The following is a 19,514-nucleotide window of genomic DNA, read 5'->3' on the forward strand; positions in this document are numbered from 1 at the left end:
GTATAAATAAGTAAATAACAAAAAATTAACAAAAAATGCTACTTATTTATATGATAGTGGGAAAAAATGGTACTTTTTTTTTTTTTTTTTTTTTACGTCTGGGCCTATTGCGCCGGTAGGCTTCTTCCCGGTGGATCCTGATGGTCGGTCCAAGGCTTCTTCCCGGTGGGTCCTGATGGTCGGCCCAGCCCGTTCTGGCGCAGGCGAGTGTTTATAGTGGCGCCATCTTGCATTGGCTCATGCTGCCCTCCCGGAGCTCATCTTTAATCCTAGAATCTAGAGTCCGGGTTGATAGGTGGTCTTCTGGACAGCATGTGGGTAGTTTTAAGCCACTCGGCGGCGGCTGAAAAATCCCAGCTTGGTGGCACCGGTCGGGGATTGAACTCGCGTCCTCCTGAACGCGGGGCCGTCTTGCTATCTGTTCAGCAAGGTGATAGCCTTTAAATAAAATAGATGAATGAGTCTCGTCTTCCCTCACTCCTTGGCGTCGCCTGGGAGACCACACAAAAACTGGAGGGTTTATAATGAGTAGCACAGCTTGAAGGACTGTTACGCCAGGTGATTCTGTTACATGAATACACTTCGCCCCTATCGTGTTAAGGATGGTGAGATGATACACAATACAGTGTTCTCCAAGGAAAGGAAAGGGCTGAATGCAGAAACACATCTTTGTATATACTGGAGGAGGGGAATGGAGAGGTAGTTTGGGAAAACATGGAAACATGGAAACATGGACTAGCAGGCAGCAGAAAGCCTGTTGGCTCATTACTAGGCTGCCTGCGTTCAGTGATTTAATCAATCCGTTTGCCATAGGAGTGGCTTGCAGGGAAGGATTAAAGCACTTGTGTACCTACTCTTGGGAACGTTCAGTTCACACCCGTTGCAGCAAAGTGGCGATCAATGCGTTTCTTGAAGGAGTTGATGGTCTCTGCGCTAACCACTTCTGCAGGAAGGCTGTTCCTGTGGCGAACAACTCTATTTGAGAAATAACTCCTGCCGATGTCGGTATTGCATCGCTTTGCTTGAATTGTTTTTCCGTTGTTTCTTGTTCTCAGGTTAGTTTGTAGGAAGGGGAAAGACAGGTTTGGGAGGGAGGTTAGGGGAAAGGTGGAATGGGGAAGGAAAAATGGAGGGGTAAGCTGGGGGAGGGAAGGGGAAGGGTAGGTTAGGGTAGCTAGGGTGGAGGTAAACTATGTGATGGAAAGGAAAGGGTAGGCGGAAAGAGGGAAGAGGAATTGTAGGCCGGGGCAGGGAAGGGAAATGGTAGGTTAGGGAGGTTGGTGGGGAGATAGGAGTAGACTGGGGTGGAGGAGTGGGGTAGGTCAAGGGTGTGTGAAAGATAGGGTAGATTGGGGAAGGGAAGGGTAGGGGTAGTATGGGGGAAAGTAGGGGGAGGGGTTGACACGCCGAGGGCGAGGAGAAACAAACCGTCTGAAACACCCTGAAGAGGCCTCGGAATTTGGCTTCCAGAGGTTTACTGGTGAATGAATCCAATTTCCTGTCGGTGTTGTTGATAGCGACAGGCGTGTGGCGCCGCCAAGACTCGTCCCAAAGGCGTAAAAAGAAGAGTAATGAATGGCGAATCGATGGCCAATGGGAGAGCCTTTAAGACGCGTGTTGATCAATGGCAGCCATCGATTCTTAATGGCCCCTATTTGAGAGGCTTCCAATAAAGGGCATAATGGTGTTAACGGCCGCTGCTCGACATGATAATCGACAAAGGAAGTGGCTGGGGCCGCTACATAGAAAAAAACAGGTACAGCGTGGCTAGGGCTTGTATGCAGCAACCAATATACAAAGTGTTGCTTGTCTGATACGTCAATAAAGAGACGAGACATGCAGGATGAAGCTACTTAGATTAATAAATGAAACGATAGACCTGTATACAGAAAACTGAATACAAAGTGGTGTGGCCCTGTAGTGCTTAAAAATAAGATACAGTGTTGCTTGTCTGATACTACACTCTTATGAATAGACAAAATATAATGGCATGGACGACAAAGCGATAGGAGAGAGAGGGTTTAAAAAAGGATACAAAGTGACAGGCATCTGGACATAGAAGACTAGCAACAAAGTGGTAATGGTCTGTACATAGAAAACTAGATACAAAGTCTTGGCCGTTAATTAAAACATCCATGAAGTCAATCAGGGATAAATCGAAGAAAAATGTTGTACAAAGTGTTGCTCGCCTTGCGCATCAATGAGTGAACGAGATGTACGAGAAGCCCTTCTCAAGTAAATGAACGAGATGCAAGGGAGCGATACAGCGGCGGAGAATGGGATGGAAGGGGATGGAATAAGGAGGGATTCATAAATCTCCCGCCAGATTACAGATTTTTAATCACGGGAGTCACTCTGACGGCCGCGATAAATAATCTAAACAAAGATATATTGCACGAACACTTTATGAACTGGGAAAATATATAAAACAAAAACGTGCACGCGCGGGAAGGTAAAAGAATACACATACAAAAATAATGCCATTGAAACGTGAAGAGATACCAAGAGCTGAACGTATATTATTGAACAGGGGAGTATATTTTCCTTTATGGCTTACTTACTGAGAGAGAGAGAGAGAGAGAGAGAGAGAGAGAGAGAGAGAGAGAGAGAGAGAGAGAGAGAGAGAGAGAGAGAGAGAGAGAGAGAGAGCCAGCAAGACCAAAAGGAGGAGGAGGAGATGGAGGAGGAGGAGGAGGCTAGACACGGCGGGACAAAGAGGACTCACGAGTGTTCCAAAGTTGACTATCACTCGCAGATCGCGCTCTGAATTCTACAAGTTTAATGAATTTAGACAAGAGCGAGGCAGCCAGTCGGGCGTGTAGGCGGCGGGCACAACACACGGCCATGGGTGAGCCTTTTCGCTCCGGCAAACCTACTGTGTTTTACTATTCTGAGAGTGTACAGCATTCGCGGCGCCGCGCTGTGAGAGCAGGTCAGGGGAAGGCAAGGCAAGGTAGGGCAGGGGAAGCGTGTGTGCGTCCACTCAGCCTGATTTCACGGCCCAGTGCATTTAGTGTCCCAAACGGCGTCCTTCACCTTGATTTCAAAGTATACAATAAGCTTGAACCCATGCTAGTATTTCTATCGTGTTTGTTATTCCTCGCGTGTATTTGTATTTGTGATTAGCGCGCGTTCAATGCACTATTCAAACCCTTGGAGTATGCCCGCTTTTTCTAGTTTCTGTATGGACTCAAGGTTGTGATTTAGCCGTATAAACTCTGGCGTTGATATGTATGAACGAACAAGGCAAGGCAGCAGTGAAGGCAAGTCTCAGTTTGTAATCAGAGGAAACACGTCACTCAGACCGGCATAAGCGACGCCTGTTTGACGCAGACGAACCACTGCTGCAGCTCTTACGATACTCATTTCCATTCTTGGCAAGAACCAGTACTACTCCTACTACTGTTGCTACTCTTACTACTATTACCACTTCTACGACTACAGCGACTACTACTACTACTACTACTTCTACTACTACTACTACTACTATTATTACTACTACTAATGTTGCTACTATTGCTGATGCAATTGCGACTGGTAGCAACCACAAGTTCCACTAACATTATTTATACAGCAATCATGCACCTTCACACACACACACACACACACACACACACACACACACACACACACACACACACGATGCTTCTACAAACAGTAGTCTCGTCAAATAAAAGCAATGGCATGACTGGACTCCGTTACCCTTCCTCCTCTTCCTCCTCCTCCTCCTCCTCCTCCGCCTGGCCTTGAGCGCCTTCTACCCCGTGCAGGCGCCGGACTATAAATCCCGGTTATGCTAAATATAACCCGCATCCACACACTGCTCCAGCGGGCCGCAGCGCCGCCAGTTCCGGCCCCGTGATGACGGCCCGCTCTGCCCTGAGTTATGTGGAGGCGATCACAATTACGGGGGACACCCGGAGGAGGTGCAGAGTGAGGCAAGATAAAGGAGGGCATCAAAGGACTGGAAAAGTGGCCCACCTGCATGGAGACAAATACCGCCGGAAGACTTGGCGCTGCAGTGGATGGTAAAAAAGGGGGATATGAGGGATGAGGGACGAGGTTGTTGGGTTCGTGAAGCGAAAATGTGAAAATGAGAAAATTAGATACAAAGACAGATTTTTATTATAATAAATGTAATGTGTGTGTGTGTGTGTGTGTGTCTGTGTGTGCGACTACACTCTTATGAACACACACACACACACACACATATATATATATATATATATATATATATATATATATATATATATATATATATATATATATATATATATATATATATGTGTGTGTGTGTGTGTGTGTGTGTGTGTGTAGACAAGAGGCAGTGAGGAAAGTTAGTGGAGCGTAAGAAGAAGAATCGAAAGTCAAATTTACCCCACAGTTTCCTGTCTGTTTCAAATCTAATTACCTAACGAGCCTCGCCTGCACGGGTCATACTCAACGCGTGGCCGGCACGACTCCGCGCCCGGACACAAGCGAGGCCCCCACTCACGGGAAGGCTGAACCAAGAGTTTTGTGCAGGAATATGAATCACTGTAAATTTATCATTGGGAAATACAGACGCGCATGCCGGAAACATGTTAGATATCCTGTGAAATTACTCAGAAGATAAGGGAATGAGAGAAAATAAAATATAAAAGCTCTGTGAATAGGTATCTTAAAAAAAACTTCTTTAAACGCGTGGCACAAAACAGCTGATGCGGGAACGAGCGAGCCAACGAGGCCGCGCCGAGTCACGCGAGACGTCACTTGATGCCCGGAGTGATTATGCAGCTGTGACTTCCCCGGGAAGGACGTAGTTATGTCTATGGTAATGAGGAATTTGTACCTCTCTCTCTCTCTCTCTCTCTCTCTCTCTCTCTCTCTCTCTCTCTCTCTCTCTCTCTCTCTCTCTCTCTCTCTCTCTCTCTCTCTCTCTCTCTCTCTCTCTCTCTCTCTCTCTCTCTCTCTCTCTCTCTCTCTCTCTCTCTCTCTCTCTCTCTCTCTCTCTCTCTCTCTCTCTCTCTCTCTCTCTCTCTCTCTCTCTCTCTCTCTCTCTCTCTCTCTCTCTCTCTGAGGAAACTCTCTCTCTCTCTCTCTTCCCTTGCTCCTGTGTCGCGCTCTCTGTTCCCTGCCGTTTCCACTTACTCTTCCCCCTCCTCCTCCTCCTCCTCCTGCTCCTCTTCCTCCTGCTCCTCCTCCTTCTCCTCCTCCTCCTCCTCCCCTTCCTAAATATGTTGCTATTAAACTTCCAATTAGTCGAGCGCAAGTATTCTCAAAATCATGTTTGGTGTAATGGTTCCTTTTTTTTGTCCATTACAATGTTAGGAAATCTCAACATATTTTTTTCTTCCGAGCTATGGAGGGTTTGAATACCTTTCCACGCACTATGACAGCACACAAAGCAAACACAGTAATAAAGAAAACGTAAATCAGACCGGCAGCTTCCTCATCATTGTCACACTTGCATTTGTTTTCTTCCTTCGAGTTGTGTAGTTTATGGACCCACTCCTACTTCTGAAAAACGTATCATGATAATGGTACACTAACCAACCAAAAATATAAAAAAACAGGAAAGAGTCGGGAATTTCTCCAGCAGGGCGAAATTAACGCCTGTTTTCTTCAAGCTATGTAGATCTGAACATAATACTTAAAAAGAACGCTTGAAGATCACACAAACCAACCTCTCCTTGTAACACCAAAAATAAGCGCTGAAACTTCCTTTGTGTAGCCACAACACTAACATGACTTTCCCTTTAGACCCGCACACACTCACTCTCTTCCCCTCCGAGAACACCTCAAGAAAACACACAAACCAAACCCCAAAAGAAAAAACAGAAAACACACACACAGGAACTTCCCCAGCGGAGCCACACTAACACTTGTTCTCTTCCTCCCTCAGATGTCCAGCGCGCGTGACCGGCGAGACGGGGGTCGGCTGGACTGGAGGGGGGCGGCGGGGAGGAATAACTACTCCATGTCCCTGCTCCTGCTTCCACTCCTGTTCCTGAGCGCGGCGGGCAGTGGGCTGAGGCAGAGATTCGCCAACCAGCCTTCGCCGCAGACCGCCGTGATCGGGTCAACGGTGGTGCTGCCGTGTCGCATCATCAACAAGGTCGGACAGCTGCAGTGGACGCGAGACGACTTCGGCCTCGGCAACGAACGGGAGTTGTATGCCTTCAAGCGGTACACGATGATTGGGTCTGACGAGGAAGGTGAGTAGGAGCAGGGAGAAGGGGGAGTGAGGGGGAGGTGGTGTTGGTGGAAGGGGAGGCGAAAGTGGGTGTCGGGGCAGTGGTGGTGGGGGTGGGGGTGGAGGAGGTGAAGAGGAATAAAAGGAAAAGTGGATGGGTAGTGGTAGTGATGGTGGATTGCTGTGGTAGTAAGGATGTTGGCTTGTTGGAGGAGGGAACGGGAAAATGTGGTGGAGGTTGTGGTGGTGGGGGGAGAGAGGGAAGGGTAGGAGTAAGTGGTAGTGGCGGTGTTTTTTTTTTTTGTGGTAGTAAAAGTGTTGGCTTGTTAAGGGGACGGGAGAAAGTGGTGAAGGTAGAGTAGTGGTGGTGGTGGTGGTGGAAGGGGAGGTGAAAATGGGAGCTGGGGTGGTAGTGGTGGTTGTGGAGGTGAAGAGGAACACAAGGGAAAGTGGATGGGTAGTGGTAGTGGTTGTGGATTGTTGTGATAGTTAGTGTGATGTTGGTTTGTTGGAGGAGGTGAAGGGAAGAAGTGGTGGCGGTGGTGGTGGAAGGGGATATGAAAGTGGGCGTGGTGGGGTGAAGAGTAGTAAAAGAGGCTGTGGATGGGTAGTGGTAAGTGGTGGTGGACTGTTGTGATAGTTAAATGGTGATGGCTTGTTGGAGGAAGGGAATTAAAAAAGCGGTGGTGGTGGAGAGGTGGGAGGAGGTGGTAGGGGTGGTGCCGGGGTGGTGAAGGCTTGTTTGTAGAAGGGGAAAGGATAAAAGTGAGATGGAGGCACGGAAGGGGAGGTAGGAGTTTATGAAGTTGGCATTGGGAGTGGAGGTGATGTATCAGATGTTATTATAGTGATGGTGGAGGATGTGGGTATCGGTAGCGGTTTGGTGGTGGTAGTTTGTCGTAGTGGTCGTTATAAAAGCCAAAGATACACAATATAGTCAAACTTACTGTACATGCAACACAACTAATAGCAAGGACCAAGTTAATAACACAACCATGACGCGACGAACACAAAATGAAAAACCATGCGGGACCATTCATTCGCCTCCAACAGAATATTGGTTCACACACAAAAAAGATGAAAGAAATAAGAAAAAAAAATTACGTAACATCACAAGCCAAACAAACAAACCCTATTGACATCAAGATAACAATAATTGCTGCCTTAAAAAACACTAAACCTACAAAGCTGGGGGAGATAATGTAAAAACAGCGGCGGCTCAGAGCTGTGAAATATTAAATCTTACACTATCGATTAATATGACGGCGGGAAAGGCGGAGAATAATCATGCTGCTGAAGATGTGGCGAATATTTAAGTTGAGGGACGAAACCTGACACGTGTCCGCCTCTCAGCGTTGCCAGATTGTCGTACTCAGCCTCTTATGTCTGCCGATTTCTAACCCCAAAAGTGTCTCCTCCACCCCAGTATCTGCCTTCATATATAGTTATCGTTAAAATGGTTAATTATTGGTGTTTCTTGGCGATGGTTATGCCTCAGAAACCGGTAAATACGATAATCTGGCAACGCTGCCGCCTATGCTCATCTCTTCCTGTTGATTTGGGCAAGTGATGAAAACTATGTAAGGCTATCTGGCTACCTTATGTACACCATGTGACTTCCTTCCACTAATGATGTAAGGCTATCTGGCTACCTTATGTACACCATGTGACTTCCTTCCACTACTGATGTAAGGCTATCTGGCTACCTTATTATGTACACCATGTGACTTCCTTCCACTAATGATGTAAGGCTATCTGGCTACCTTATTATGTACACCATGTGCCTTCCTTCCACTTCATTTCCTCCTTTATATGTCTTAACTTTATCAAGAGAGAAGTGTGAAGACAACTCCTGCCCATAATTAGGCATTTTTTTGACATTTTTTTCTTTGCGGTCTTTTTTTTTTGGGGGGGGGGTTTCCTGGCTTTAAATGTAGAAAAAGTATATAACTACAAACATCCATTGGGGGGGAGGCGATCTAAGCGGGTGTAGGGAACTTGGAGAACTCTGTGCGTGAAGAGCTGTAGAAAATGTGAAGGAACAGAGCCTTTTTTTGGGGGGGAGAGTGCATGCAATATTAGAGTAAATAACTGTATTACACGGGTAAGTTGCTGCCGTGCCTCACACCCGGCACACGACCACCTCCCCCCCGCCAGGCATCAATGCACGCACATATTTTGTTCATAACCACACACACACACACACAAAAAAAAAAAAAAAAACATAATGCAAGAGCAAATATTTAGACCATCGATTTCAGGATTCAAGACTCGACAAACAAACAAACATGTGCAGAGCCTGTTTGCCACTGAGGAATATCTCACACTAGCTCAAGCTCGTCCGTAGGTCAACAGGTGATGCGCTTGAATAACAAAGTTTGCGGCGGGAGGGTGCCGTTTGATCTTGGCTAGCCGGTGGATAGGCGTGGTTAACAATGACATGCACTTCCGCCCGCTAAATAATTCATAACAACATTCAGAGTGGCTTCACGTGGCCATTGGATATATTTACAATCGGTATTTCGTTGCTCTTGTAGCCCTGACGTGCAGCAAACACTCCATCAACGGAGTGACAGTAATGCATTGTTTGCATTCCCTGGTGAGCGGTGAAAAGCCACCAGCAATCCATGCATCACTAAAGATTTAAATGCTACACCCTCGTATTTATATTTACCATAACCACCTTCATCTCTAAGTTTTACTCGCTCTGTCTTAGCAGTTTGTATTAAGCAAAAGGAGATACATCAAGGTTTACATAACGATAGATAGGTAGATAGACCGACATATAGATAGACACATGCAGAGCGATACCCTAAAGTGTTGCTCCGCCGAGGGATGGTAATGGGCTGTCCGAATTTCCTGCTGCACTATGAAAAGACAGCAGCCCCCGGCGATGGCGCGGCACAGATCGCTTCACTGTTACCTCCACACTTCACACCCACTTCCGTTGATACTTTTTACGCTCTCTCCTTAAAGATTACATAATTCAGTTCAACCAGTGCTCTCAAGGCAAATAAAGATATCAGACTTAAATAAAAATGATGAGGAAAATTATTCAGATTTTTTTGCTGTAAGATTTTTTTTAGACCAAAAAATGAATATTTTCTATGTTGTGTGTGTCCATTGTAAACGAGGCATTCACAGCGGAGTAGTATTAATCAAGATAATTGTCAACTCTACAGGAAAAAAACTACGCACCGAGGCTTCTACTTACCGATATTAATTGTCACAGCTTTTAAGGCGATGCATTAGACCGAGTAGAGCTTGCAGCACTCACCACCACCACCACCACCACCACCACCAATAACAACAACAAAACAACCATTGCCCTCACACTCACCCGCCGGCACACACTCACTTGTCCAAGTCACTACAACATATCAGACACCACTGCAACCCACACTATTCTACGAAGCCTCTAACTCCCATTTATCAGATCGACTGCAACAATTTAAATCGTACCGTGGACATGTTACCCACACTACAATAACCTATGTAACATTTTTTCTTACCTGCAAACACCTACGCCCCTTCACCTTTCCTGTTACCTCCAGCCCAACCCATGTAGCCTTCACTCCCTACTGACTCTACCTCACCCTTTTTTTATCCGACATCAGGCCTACGTCTCCATCGTACCCCTAGCAATACACACCCTAATTTGTTCAGTCACTACCACCAGCACAGCCTTCATAACCTACACCTCTGACCTACCTTACCGCAGCCTACACAACCATAACATCATCCTATTTTTGTGTAATTACCTTTATGAAGAAAAACATGATGATGATGATGATAATGATGATGATGATAGATGACAATGATGATACAAAAATAACAACAACAATGATCACCATTCCCACAACCACCACTATTACAACAACAAAATCAGTAAAAGCAACACAACGCAACATCTCCCCCTCACACACTAAAACAAAAAAACACCAGCAACAGCAGCGCAATGCAACACTACAAAACAGTGATGATAAATTCTCCTCGCTTGTACAACACACACACACACACACACACACACACACACACTACACTTAACCCCACCTGCTCACACCACATCGCCCCTTTAGCTCACGCATTTCTCACACTATACTCTTTGCTACACTGTACTAAGTGTCGAGGAAGAGGGAGACTGTCACCAACAAACAAGACCTCGGTGACGACAGTTAATTTTTTGCCCTCATAGCAAACACATTACACTTCACTATTATAGAAAAAAAATCATTTACTGCAAGTTAGAATGAAAAATAATAATAATAATGATTTGTATTACTAGTATTGTAATTATTATTATTATTATTATTATTATTATTATTATTATTATTATTATTATTATTATTATTATTATTATTATTATAACAAGTAATAAGGATGATTCAGAGGCTATAAAGTGAAAAAATAACCGTCATTACCCGTATATTTGTTATCTCTCTGTGGCAAACATTTGGGTGAATATTTACATGAATATTTACCTTTGGTCACCCCATTAAGGTTTAGTTCCCTCTGTAAATATAAAAAAAAAGAATCTGATACAATTTTGACGGCCTGTTAATTTAGCATATAGATTTCATGGACTGCATTTTTCATCATGCGCTGAAACATTTTTTCACCCATACATAACGCAAAAGTCATTACGCATGTGCCTTCCTCACTTCTTTGTCCCTTCCCTCCTCACATCCCCAGCCTCTGCACCTCACTCTTCCCCCCGTCCTCACTTACCAGGCTCCTCAACCCACCCTCTTCGATCCTTCCCGTGTCCTCACATCTCCAGCCTCCTCTCTCACTCCTTCCTTCGCCTTCATACATCCAGCCTCACCACATTCCACCCTCCCTAACGCCTTTACTCTTCACATCCCCAAGCAATCCCATTACCCTATCTTCTCTCCTCCGCCAGGGGACTTCAGCCTACGCATCAGCCCCGTCACGCTTGAGGATGACTCGTACTTCCAATGTCAAGTCACGGGGTGGAAGGATATCCCCGGCGTGAGGTCCCAGACGGCCAAGCTGACGGTCTATGTCCCCCCGGAGCCGCCAGAGATCACGCAAGGCCCAGTCGTCACCACCACAGCAGGGGCGGGCGTCCAGCTGACCTGCATATCCAAGGGAGGAAAGCCAGCAGCCGAGGTGAGTGAATTTATACTGTTACTGTTTGTTTCGAAAGTAATCCAGTAATTCTTTCCTTTTAAGTGAATTTAGTTGGCGAGTCAACTAGTAAGCCATGTTTGAAGCTCGTTCACATTAGCTTCAAATATCAGCCCCTCCCTTTTCAATGTTTGATGTATATTGTTAACCAGTTCACATGCTGGCCACGCCCACTCAGTAAATCAGGCATACTGTGATTAATGGATGCTGTTGGAAAAGGCGACATCTTATTGGCGGTCGCTGGGTGGCGTGAATGACTCTTTATTTATGTTTTTTTTATGAGTTACGTAGTGTGCCCTAGAGGATGCTGGTGGGTGGGAGTTAGCCGGCCATCATTAAGGTGGTGGGGAAGAGAGCCAGGGTACGGGGAAGAACGAACACGTGTGAGGAGAATTAAGTCAATTTGCAAGGAAACTCTGAAGTCCGCTGAGTGAGCTGTTGTTGCTGTGGCTGAGTGCAAAGAGTTTAGACCTAAACCCCAATGCAAGGTTTTGTTTGGAAGAGTTTGCATGTTCTCTCTCTCTCTCTCTCTCTCTCTCTCTCTCTCTCTCTCTCTCTCTCTCTCTCTCTCTCTCTCTCTCTCTCTCTCTCTCTCTCTCTCTCTCTCTCTTACCTTTCTGTATATTTATCTATCTATATATCTATCTACCTACCTATCTATTCATCTACTTTCCTTTATATAATTATCCCCTTCTCCCCCCCCCTAGATTCAATGGCTGGACGGCTCGGGGCGGGAGGTGACGGAGGGGATCGAGTACTCCACGGAGCTGATGTCGGACGAGCACCGCCGCAACGCCAAGTCCACCCTCAGCTTCCTTGCCAAGCGGGAGCACCACAACACCGTGTTCACCTGCACCGCCTCCAACCCCGCCCTCCACCAGCCCTTCAGAACGCAGGTGTGTGTGTGTGTGTGTGTGTGTGTGTGTGTGTGTGTGTGTGTGTGTGTGTGTGTGTGTGTGTGTGTGTGTGTGTGTGTGTGTGTGTGTGTGTGTGTGTGTGTGTGTGTGTGTGTATGGTCATCCTTTTCCAAGTACTGCATAACTAACACGCGCAATCGCAATCCAGAATGGCCTTAAACATTGTTGCATACCCTTCCCTCTGACAGACTGGCAGGCATCAGCCATGTTATTGCAGCAGTAATCTGAAAAGCCAAGGAGTTCCGTGCAATCTCATTTCATCACGGGGAAGCCAGACTGCAAATTATCAACTGCAGAATAAAATAGACACACTTCCTCTGACACCTATAACAGACGCCTGCTATAATCTCATCCTGATAGTGTAAAGGTAATCTGAATAACCGAAGAGTTTCATGCCGTCTGTTGTCATCACGAGGAAGCGAGGATGCAAATTATTAACCAACACGAAGAGCAAAGTCGATGAAACTACACGGCTTGCCTTTGACACCCTCGAACACTCCCTCACGAAGGAGCATTAAGAGACGGGTGATGACGTCACTAGATAGGGAAGGAAGGCGTGCTATCCAGTCTCCTTCCATGGCACCGAAGCAGAACTAGGAATTATGTATAAGCACGAGGAGGAGGATTGATATATCTACGCAGCGTGCCTCTGACAGACTCATGAAGGAGTTGTTAAGGGTCTGGCGATGACCGATGATGATGAGGTGATGATATGGTAATGACGAGGTGATGACGAGGAAATAAAGGGTGATGGTACGGTGATGACAGGTGATTACAGGTGATGACTTGTGATGACAGCTGTTTGTTTTTGCTCGGCAGGTGCGGCTGGAGGTGAGTTACCCGCCCGAGGTGACCATCACGCACGACCAGGACGGCTACATGGAGGGCCAGACCGCCACCCTCACCTGCTCCGCGTCAGGCAACCCTTCGGTGCTCTCCTACAGGTGAGTTTAGTGCCGCAGGTGTTATGCACTTAGACTTTCAAGGACTGATTGACTAAGAAGATTCATGGATTGACTAGGAAGATTCATGGATTGACTAGGAAGATTCATGGAACGACTAGGAAGATTCAAGTTTGACTGGGAAGATTCAAGAACTAACTAGGAAGAATAAAGGATCGACTAGGAAGATTCATCGACTGACTACTAGAATTTATGGATTGACTAGGAATATTCATGGATTGACTAGGAAGATTCATGGATTGACAAGGAATATTCATGGATTGACTAGGAAGATTAATGGAGTGACTAGGAAGATTCATGGATTGTTTAGGGAGATGCATGGATTGACTAGGAATATTCATGTATTAACTAAGAATATTCATGTATTTACTAAGGAGATTCATAGATTGACTAGGAAGATACACTGGTGACCATGACGTATATTGTTATAATCGGCATGGGGAAATGTGCATCAGGTACGGTCATCTAAGGTCTTTTAATTATGTAAATCTATGTATTTCATGTAGGAACTAACATTTTCAGCAATTTTCGAAGGCAAGTAATGATATATTTACACGTATATTCAACTATGATCAGTCCATTATAATTCAGCTCCCTCAGTTATCATGGAAAAAATGTTACTAGCGTTCATATACGTGCCGAAAATTAAAGTAAAAGTGTGCTACACGTCGGAGTACACTTATCAGATCGCGTGTTCGGCTAGCGGAAGGACTGAACAGTGGCCGTGACCTGCAGCCGGTAGTAATAAAGGAGATCACTAGCTCACTAAATCCAGTAATTGGGACACAGAGCTCCCCCGCCGCTGCCTGTCTCTGTCCCGTCCCGGCTGTCCACGGAAGGGCCAGAAATACAACACTGATATTCCTTCACGTAAAACCCGTAATACAACTTCCTTTCGGTATCACTGGAGCTGAGAACCGGATTTTCTCTTTTCTTTTCTTTTTTTTTCTTTTTTTTAGTTATCGGCGCTATCAAGATATATTGGATACGACAAACAAACTTATCAAAGCGAGAGGATCCAAATATAAAGCATTTTTCTAAGTATATTCCTTAACTTAAAACCACTATTCATAAATTCCCTTCTATTTCCCGGGAAGCTGCGGAACCTAATTTACTTTTCCTTCCGCTTTCGTCGCTGCCAAGATGGATGTAAAAACAACAAATGCACTTAAAAAGACATGAGAGCGAGAGCTAACAGTGTCACTTTGTCATGGGATTTTTCTCCGCGTCTTTTATCCCGAACTTTGGTGTGCACAAACAGAAAACGGGAAAAAAAAACTTCTGGATACTTTTTTAGTGTGATCCGCATTTAGGGGGGACGCGCACACACACTTGCACTCTTACACGCCGGAACGCTCCCCAACAACATGCCAGGACTCGAGGGGGAGGAAGGGCCAAGCTGAGCCTCTCTCTGCAGGGCGGCGAACACACGGCAGGGCTGAACGGCTCGCTGGGGACATCGTCTTGCGGGTTAAGAGGCTGTTGCAGGCGGGAAAGGGGCGGGGCGGCGGGGAGACAGTGCACGTAAATAATAGTAATGACCGACTGAAGGTGTTGGCGATGGCGAAAGGTTTTGCTTGCTCTGGGGAAGACGTGATTTTTTTTTTTCATCGATTGTTTCTTCTTCCTTTTTTTATTATCTATTTTCACTGCTTCTGGTGATGGATCCAAGTAAAATGTGTGCGCTAAAAAACAATTGAGCATTTTATCGAGTTGTCAGAAAAGTTAAAAAGAGAAAATTCGCGCTTTTTCGAACGAACTAGTGGAAAACAAACATGCACTTGCACTTGCATACACACACACACACACACACACACACACACACACACACACACACACACACACACACATGCACCCCCCACACACAAGCACACACATTAACAATACCATACAACATCGAACCTTTCCAATCCCATGCATTACTAAAAAAAAAAAAGAACAATTGGTAAAAAGTAAAACCCATTGCCTACACTACCCACACCTGTCCTCCTTTCCTAATGTCCTTTGTGTCCTTTTTAACAGGTGGTACCGCAACGGGAAGCTGGTGGAGGGGAACAACTCGACGCAGCTGAAGGTGAAGCAGGTGACGCGGGACAGCAACCTGGAGGACATCACGTGCGAGGTGTCCAACGAGGTGGGCACGTCGCGGAAGATCACCAGGCTCTCCATACACTGTGAGTACCCATTTGTGTTTGTTTGTCTATTTGTGTGTGCCTCGGTGCCAGTTTGTGTGTCTCTATTGTTTATTTTTATTTTTCTTCACCATCTTCTGTTTCTTTTTCTTCTTCTGTTTGTGTGTCTCTATTGTTTATTTTTCTTCTTCTTCTCTATCTTATTTTTTTCTTTTTCTTTTTCTTCTTCTGTTTGTGTGTGTGTCTCGGTGACCGTTTGTGTGTGTGTCTGTTGTTTGCTTCTTTTTCTTCTTCATCTTCTTCTTTTCCTTTTTCTTCTTCTGTTTGTGAGTGTCTCGGTGCTCGTTTGTGTGTGTCTGTTGATTATTTCTTCTTCTTCTTCTTCTTCTTCTTCTCCTTCTTCTTTTTCTTTTTCTTTTTTTTTTTCTTCTTCTTCTTCTTTCTCTCCTTCTTCTTCTTCTTCCTCTCCTTCTTCTTCTTCTCCTCCACTTTCCTTGTTTGCTTCCCTTCGAGTGGCTATTTTCTTCTGTGTCCTTCTCTTGTTTGTTATCTAGTTAGTGCTCTCTCTCTCTCTCTCTCTCTCTCTCTCTCTCTCTCTCTCTCTCTCTCTCTCTCTCTCTCTCTCTCTCTCTCTCTCTCTCTCTCTCTCTCTCTCTCTCTCTCTCTCTCACTTCCTTCGCTTCAACAGCCTCCCTGTGTCCCCTGTGTCCTTCTCTTTTATTTCTTCCCTGTCTTCGCTTCCTCCTCCTCCTCCTCCTCATTACCTCTTCCTCACTATGCTGTCTTTGTGTCCTTCCTTCTGCTTCATCCTTTCTCTTTCCCGTTTTCCTCTCATTCGTTTCCTTTGCCTCCTCATTACTTCTTCCACGGCGTTTCTTTTTACTTTTTTTTTTCTTTCCATTTTGTTTTTATTTCCCTTCCCCTCTCCGTCCTCCTCCTCCTCCTCCTCCTCCTATTCCTACTCTTCCGTAGTTCTTTACTGTCTCGTCCACAGCATATTTTTTTCCGGTTATTTTTCCTTCCTCCTTTTGTTTCCTCGTTCCCTCTTCCATTACCTGCCCTCCTCTCCTCCTCTAATTCCTCGTTTCCTCTTATATAACACGCTTTTGCTTCCTCCTCTGCCTCCTGAGTCCCGTCGTCGTCGCCCGTGTCGTTTTCTTCCCGTTTTCCTTTTGCTCTCTCTTTCCCTCTTCTATCGCATGTATATTTTTTTTATCGACTTCCTTCCTTCCTTCCTTCCTTCCGCCATTCTTCTTCCGCATTCCCTCCTCCATCACGTGTTGCCGTTTTGTTTCTCCTTTACTCTCTCTCTCTCTCTCTCTCTCTCTCTCTCTCTCTCTCTCTCTCTCTCTCTCTCTCTCTCTCTCTCTCTCTCTCTCTCTCTCTCTCTCTCTCTCTCTCTCTCTCTCTCTCTCTCTCTCTCTCTCTCTCTCTCTCTGCTTTATGCTTTTCTTCGCTCATTCCTTGTTTCATCACGTTTTCGCTTTTTTTTTCCTCTATTCTCTTACTCCTTCGTCCATTGCATGTCTGACTTCACTCTCTTGACTTCCTCCTCCCTTCCTTTCATCCTTTACTCTTTCATTTCCTTTCCCACTACGTGTTGCCTATGTCTTCCTTTACTCTCTTACTCCTTCTGTTGCATATCCTTCCTCACTCCTTTTGCTTCCTCACCAATTCCTTCCTTCTTCTATTACATGTCTTTCTTTTTCTTCTTTAACGTTCTATGTCCATTTGCTGTCATTCCCTTTTCATTCCACCTTTTCTTCCTCATTTTCGCGCTTTCGCTATATGTTGTTCTGTCTTCCTTTCCTTTCCCATTACTTTCTTCCTCCTTCTTCCACCATCAGTCTTTCACCCTATGTTTCCTTTCTTTTCATTTTCTTTCTTTCCTCTAGTCTTCGGTCTTTCGTCTTTTCTTTCAATTTTTTCCCTTTTGTTATTTGCTGGTTTGTCCTACTTTGCTTTCCCGTTCTTTCTTCCTTCTTTCACCAATAGCCTTTCCTTTCATCCTATACTTCCTTTCTTTTCATTTGTTTTTCTTTCCTCTGTTTTTCGTCTTTTTTTTTCTCTTTCGCTATTAGCTGTCTGTCCTATTTTGCTTTCCCATTCCTTTGTTTCTTCCTTCTTCCACCTCTACCCTTTCCTTTCATCCTGTTCTTTCATTCTTTTCATTTTCTTTCGTCTCATCTTTTCGCACGTTTTCTTTCCTATCATTCTCTTCTTTCTTTTCCTTCATTCTTTTCCTGTTTCTTCCACCACTAGTCTTCTTTCTTTTCCTCCTATACGTCCTTTCTCGTCATTATCTTTCTTTCCTCTGTTTTTTCGCTTCATCTTTTCTCACGTTTTCTTTCCTTTCGTCTCATACTTCCCTTCTTTTAATTTTCTTTCTTTCCTCCGTTTTTCGTTTCATCTTTTCTTTCTAATTTTCTCTCCTCCGCCACGTGTCGTTACGCCCTCCTATTACTTCCTCACTGCGTGCTCCCTCGTCTTCAAATCACTTCGCCCACACTCATTCTTTCCCATTTTGTCTCACTTTGTCTCCGGCGCCTTCAAGTCATTCAGCGCCCTCTAATTCACTCCCTTCAAGCCGTTTCTTTCATTGCACTTCCCTTCAAATCATGTCACTTCGCCTTTCTCTCTCTCTCTCTCTCTCTCTCTCTCTCTCTCTCTCTCTCTCTCTCTCTCTCTCTCTCTCTCTCTCTCTCTCTCTCTCTCTCTCTCTCTCTCTCTCTCTCTCTCTCTCTCTCTCTCTCTCTCTCTCTCTCTCTCTCTCTCCTTATTCCTTGTTCCATCAAGTTTTGCCTTTTTCTTCCTCTACTTCCTTCGGCTATGTATTTCCTCACTACTTCCTACATGCTCTTATAGTCTCCATCAACGTAGCTATAAGGAATGGGTCCTCCGTGGAATCATTAAAGTCGCACAATTTAAAGTCTACGATGAAAGGAGAGCTACCTTGCTGCCTTCGCCTGCCTTCCTGGAACTGATCAAATCTCGTTCTATCTATGCTCATCCGTCCTTTTCCCTTCCCGCCTCCCTCTCGTGTCACCTGCCCATCTCCCTGCTCCCTTCCCATCCCCGAACACTGTTTTCCTCGCTGGGCTACGCAGTTATTCGGGTGATTGACTCATCAGACAATCGGAGCCTTATTTTCATCTTTATTCAGAGCTACATTCATTTCCAATCTCAGCTGGAAATTGACACACCGAGAAAGGGTCTGAAGCGGGTAAACTCGGCTGACAGGAAGGGAACACAACACCCTCAATGAATCACTCACGCGGAATGGGGGGTTGGGAGAGAGAGAGAGAGAGAGAGAGAGAGAGAGAGAGAGAGAGAGAGAGAGAGAGAGAGAGAGAGAGAGAGAGAGAGACAGACAGACAGACAGACAGACAGACACAGACAGACAGACAGACAGACAGACAGACAGACAGAGAGAGAGAGAGAGAGAGAGAGAGAGAGAGAGAGAGAGAGAGAGAGAGAGAGAGAGAGAGAGAGAGAGAGAGAGAGAGAGAGAGAGAGAGAGAGAGAGAGAGAGAGAGAGACCCCCAGCGGCGGGCCGTTGCCCGCTCATCGACATATATGTAACCATTTACAATATGTAAGATGTAAAAATAAAGAAAGAAAGAAGAAGAGAGAGAGAGAGACCATAGTTAAAATACACTGGAAAGGATTTAGCCTGTGCTGTTGATAAGGACACGGAAGAACAAGCCAGAAACGGGTAGTACATATCACATAACGACCCCGTGCAATGTAATTATGTAAGGGCCTTGAGGAGGGAACCCGAGCCGCCGTATGAGGTCGCGTGTGTAAGAGGACGGCTATTTTTACGTGGGACATCCGAACTAATCAGACCTATCCGGCTCAGGTGACGTCCACTCGCCATCAGCCCCGCGACGCTAATGAAAACACGATAACAAGAATATGGGAAACAGACACAAGGAGAGGCTGGGGGGGGGGGGGGAATTACATAGCTCGCTCTTTAATACGGTACGTAGTATTAAGTAACGCGCCGGTTTACCGAACAACACATCTGATTCCTGTAACAGTTAGAAGTATAATTGAGCCTCTCTGAGCTAATTTCTCACCCAGGCTCATCCCACTGCAGCTGGCCAACTTACTAATGCAAGAGTGAAACATTTTCTTCTTCCGTTCATCCCTTGTGCTGGTAAAGTCTGGAACA

At 45.4% G+C, this 19,514-nt stretch overlaps 1 protein-coding gene and 1 long non-coding RNA gene across 2 annotated transcripts in view; one reads left to right on the forward strand and one right to left on the reverse strand.

Moving 5' to 3' along the window:
- LOC126995157 (irregular chiasm C-roughest protein-like) overlaps positions 1–19,514 on the forward strand; it is a 122,096-nt gene that overhangs the window by 65,788 nt on the left and 36,794 nt on the right. The window contains exons 2-6 of the mRNA XM_050854445.1: positions 5,885–6,197; positions 11,079–11,308; positions 12,034–12,222; positions 13,063–13,187; positions 15,228–15,379. Coding sequence (XP_050710402.1) covers positions 5,885–6,197; positions 11,079–11,308; positions 12,034–12,222; positions 13,063–13,187; positions 15,228–15,379 — 1,009 coding nt within the window. The remainder of the gene's footprint in view (positions 1–5,884; positions 6,198–11,078; positions 11,309–12,033; positions 12,223–13,062; positions 13,188–15,227; positions 15,380–19,514) is intronic.
- The window catches only part of LOC126995167 (uncharacterized), an 83,780-nt gene that overhangs the window by 31,486 nt on the left and 32,780 nt on the right, over positions 1–19,514 (reverse strand). The window lies entirely within an intron of this gene.

The sequence above is a fragment of the Eriocheir sinensis genome, chromosome 1 (genome assembly GCF_024679095.1).
Source record: "Eriocheir sinensis breed Jianghai 21 chromosome 1, ASM2467909v1, whole genome shotgun sequence".
Classification (NCBI taxonomy): Eukaryota; Metazoa; Arthropoda; class Malacostraca; order Decapoda; family Varunidae; genus Eriocheir; species Eriocheir sinensis.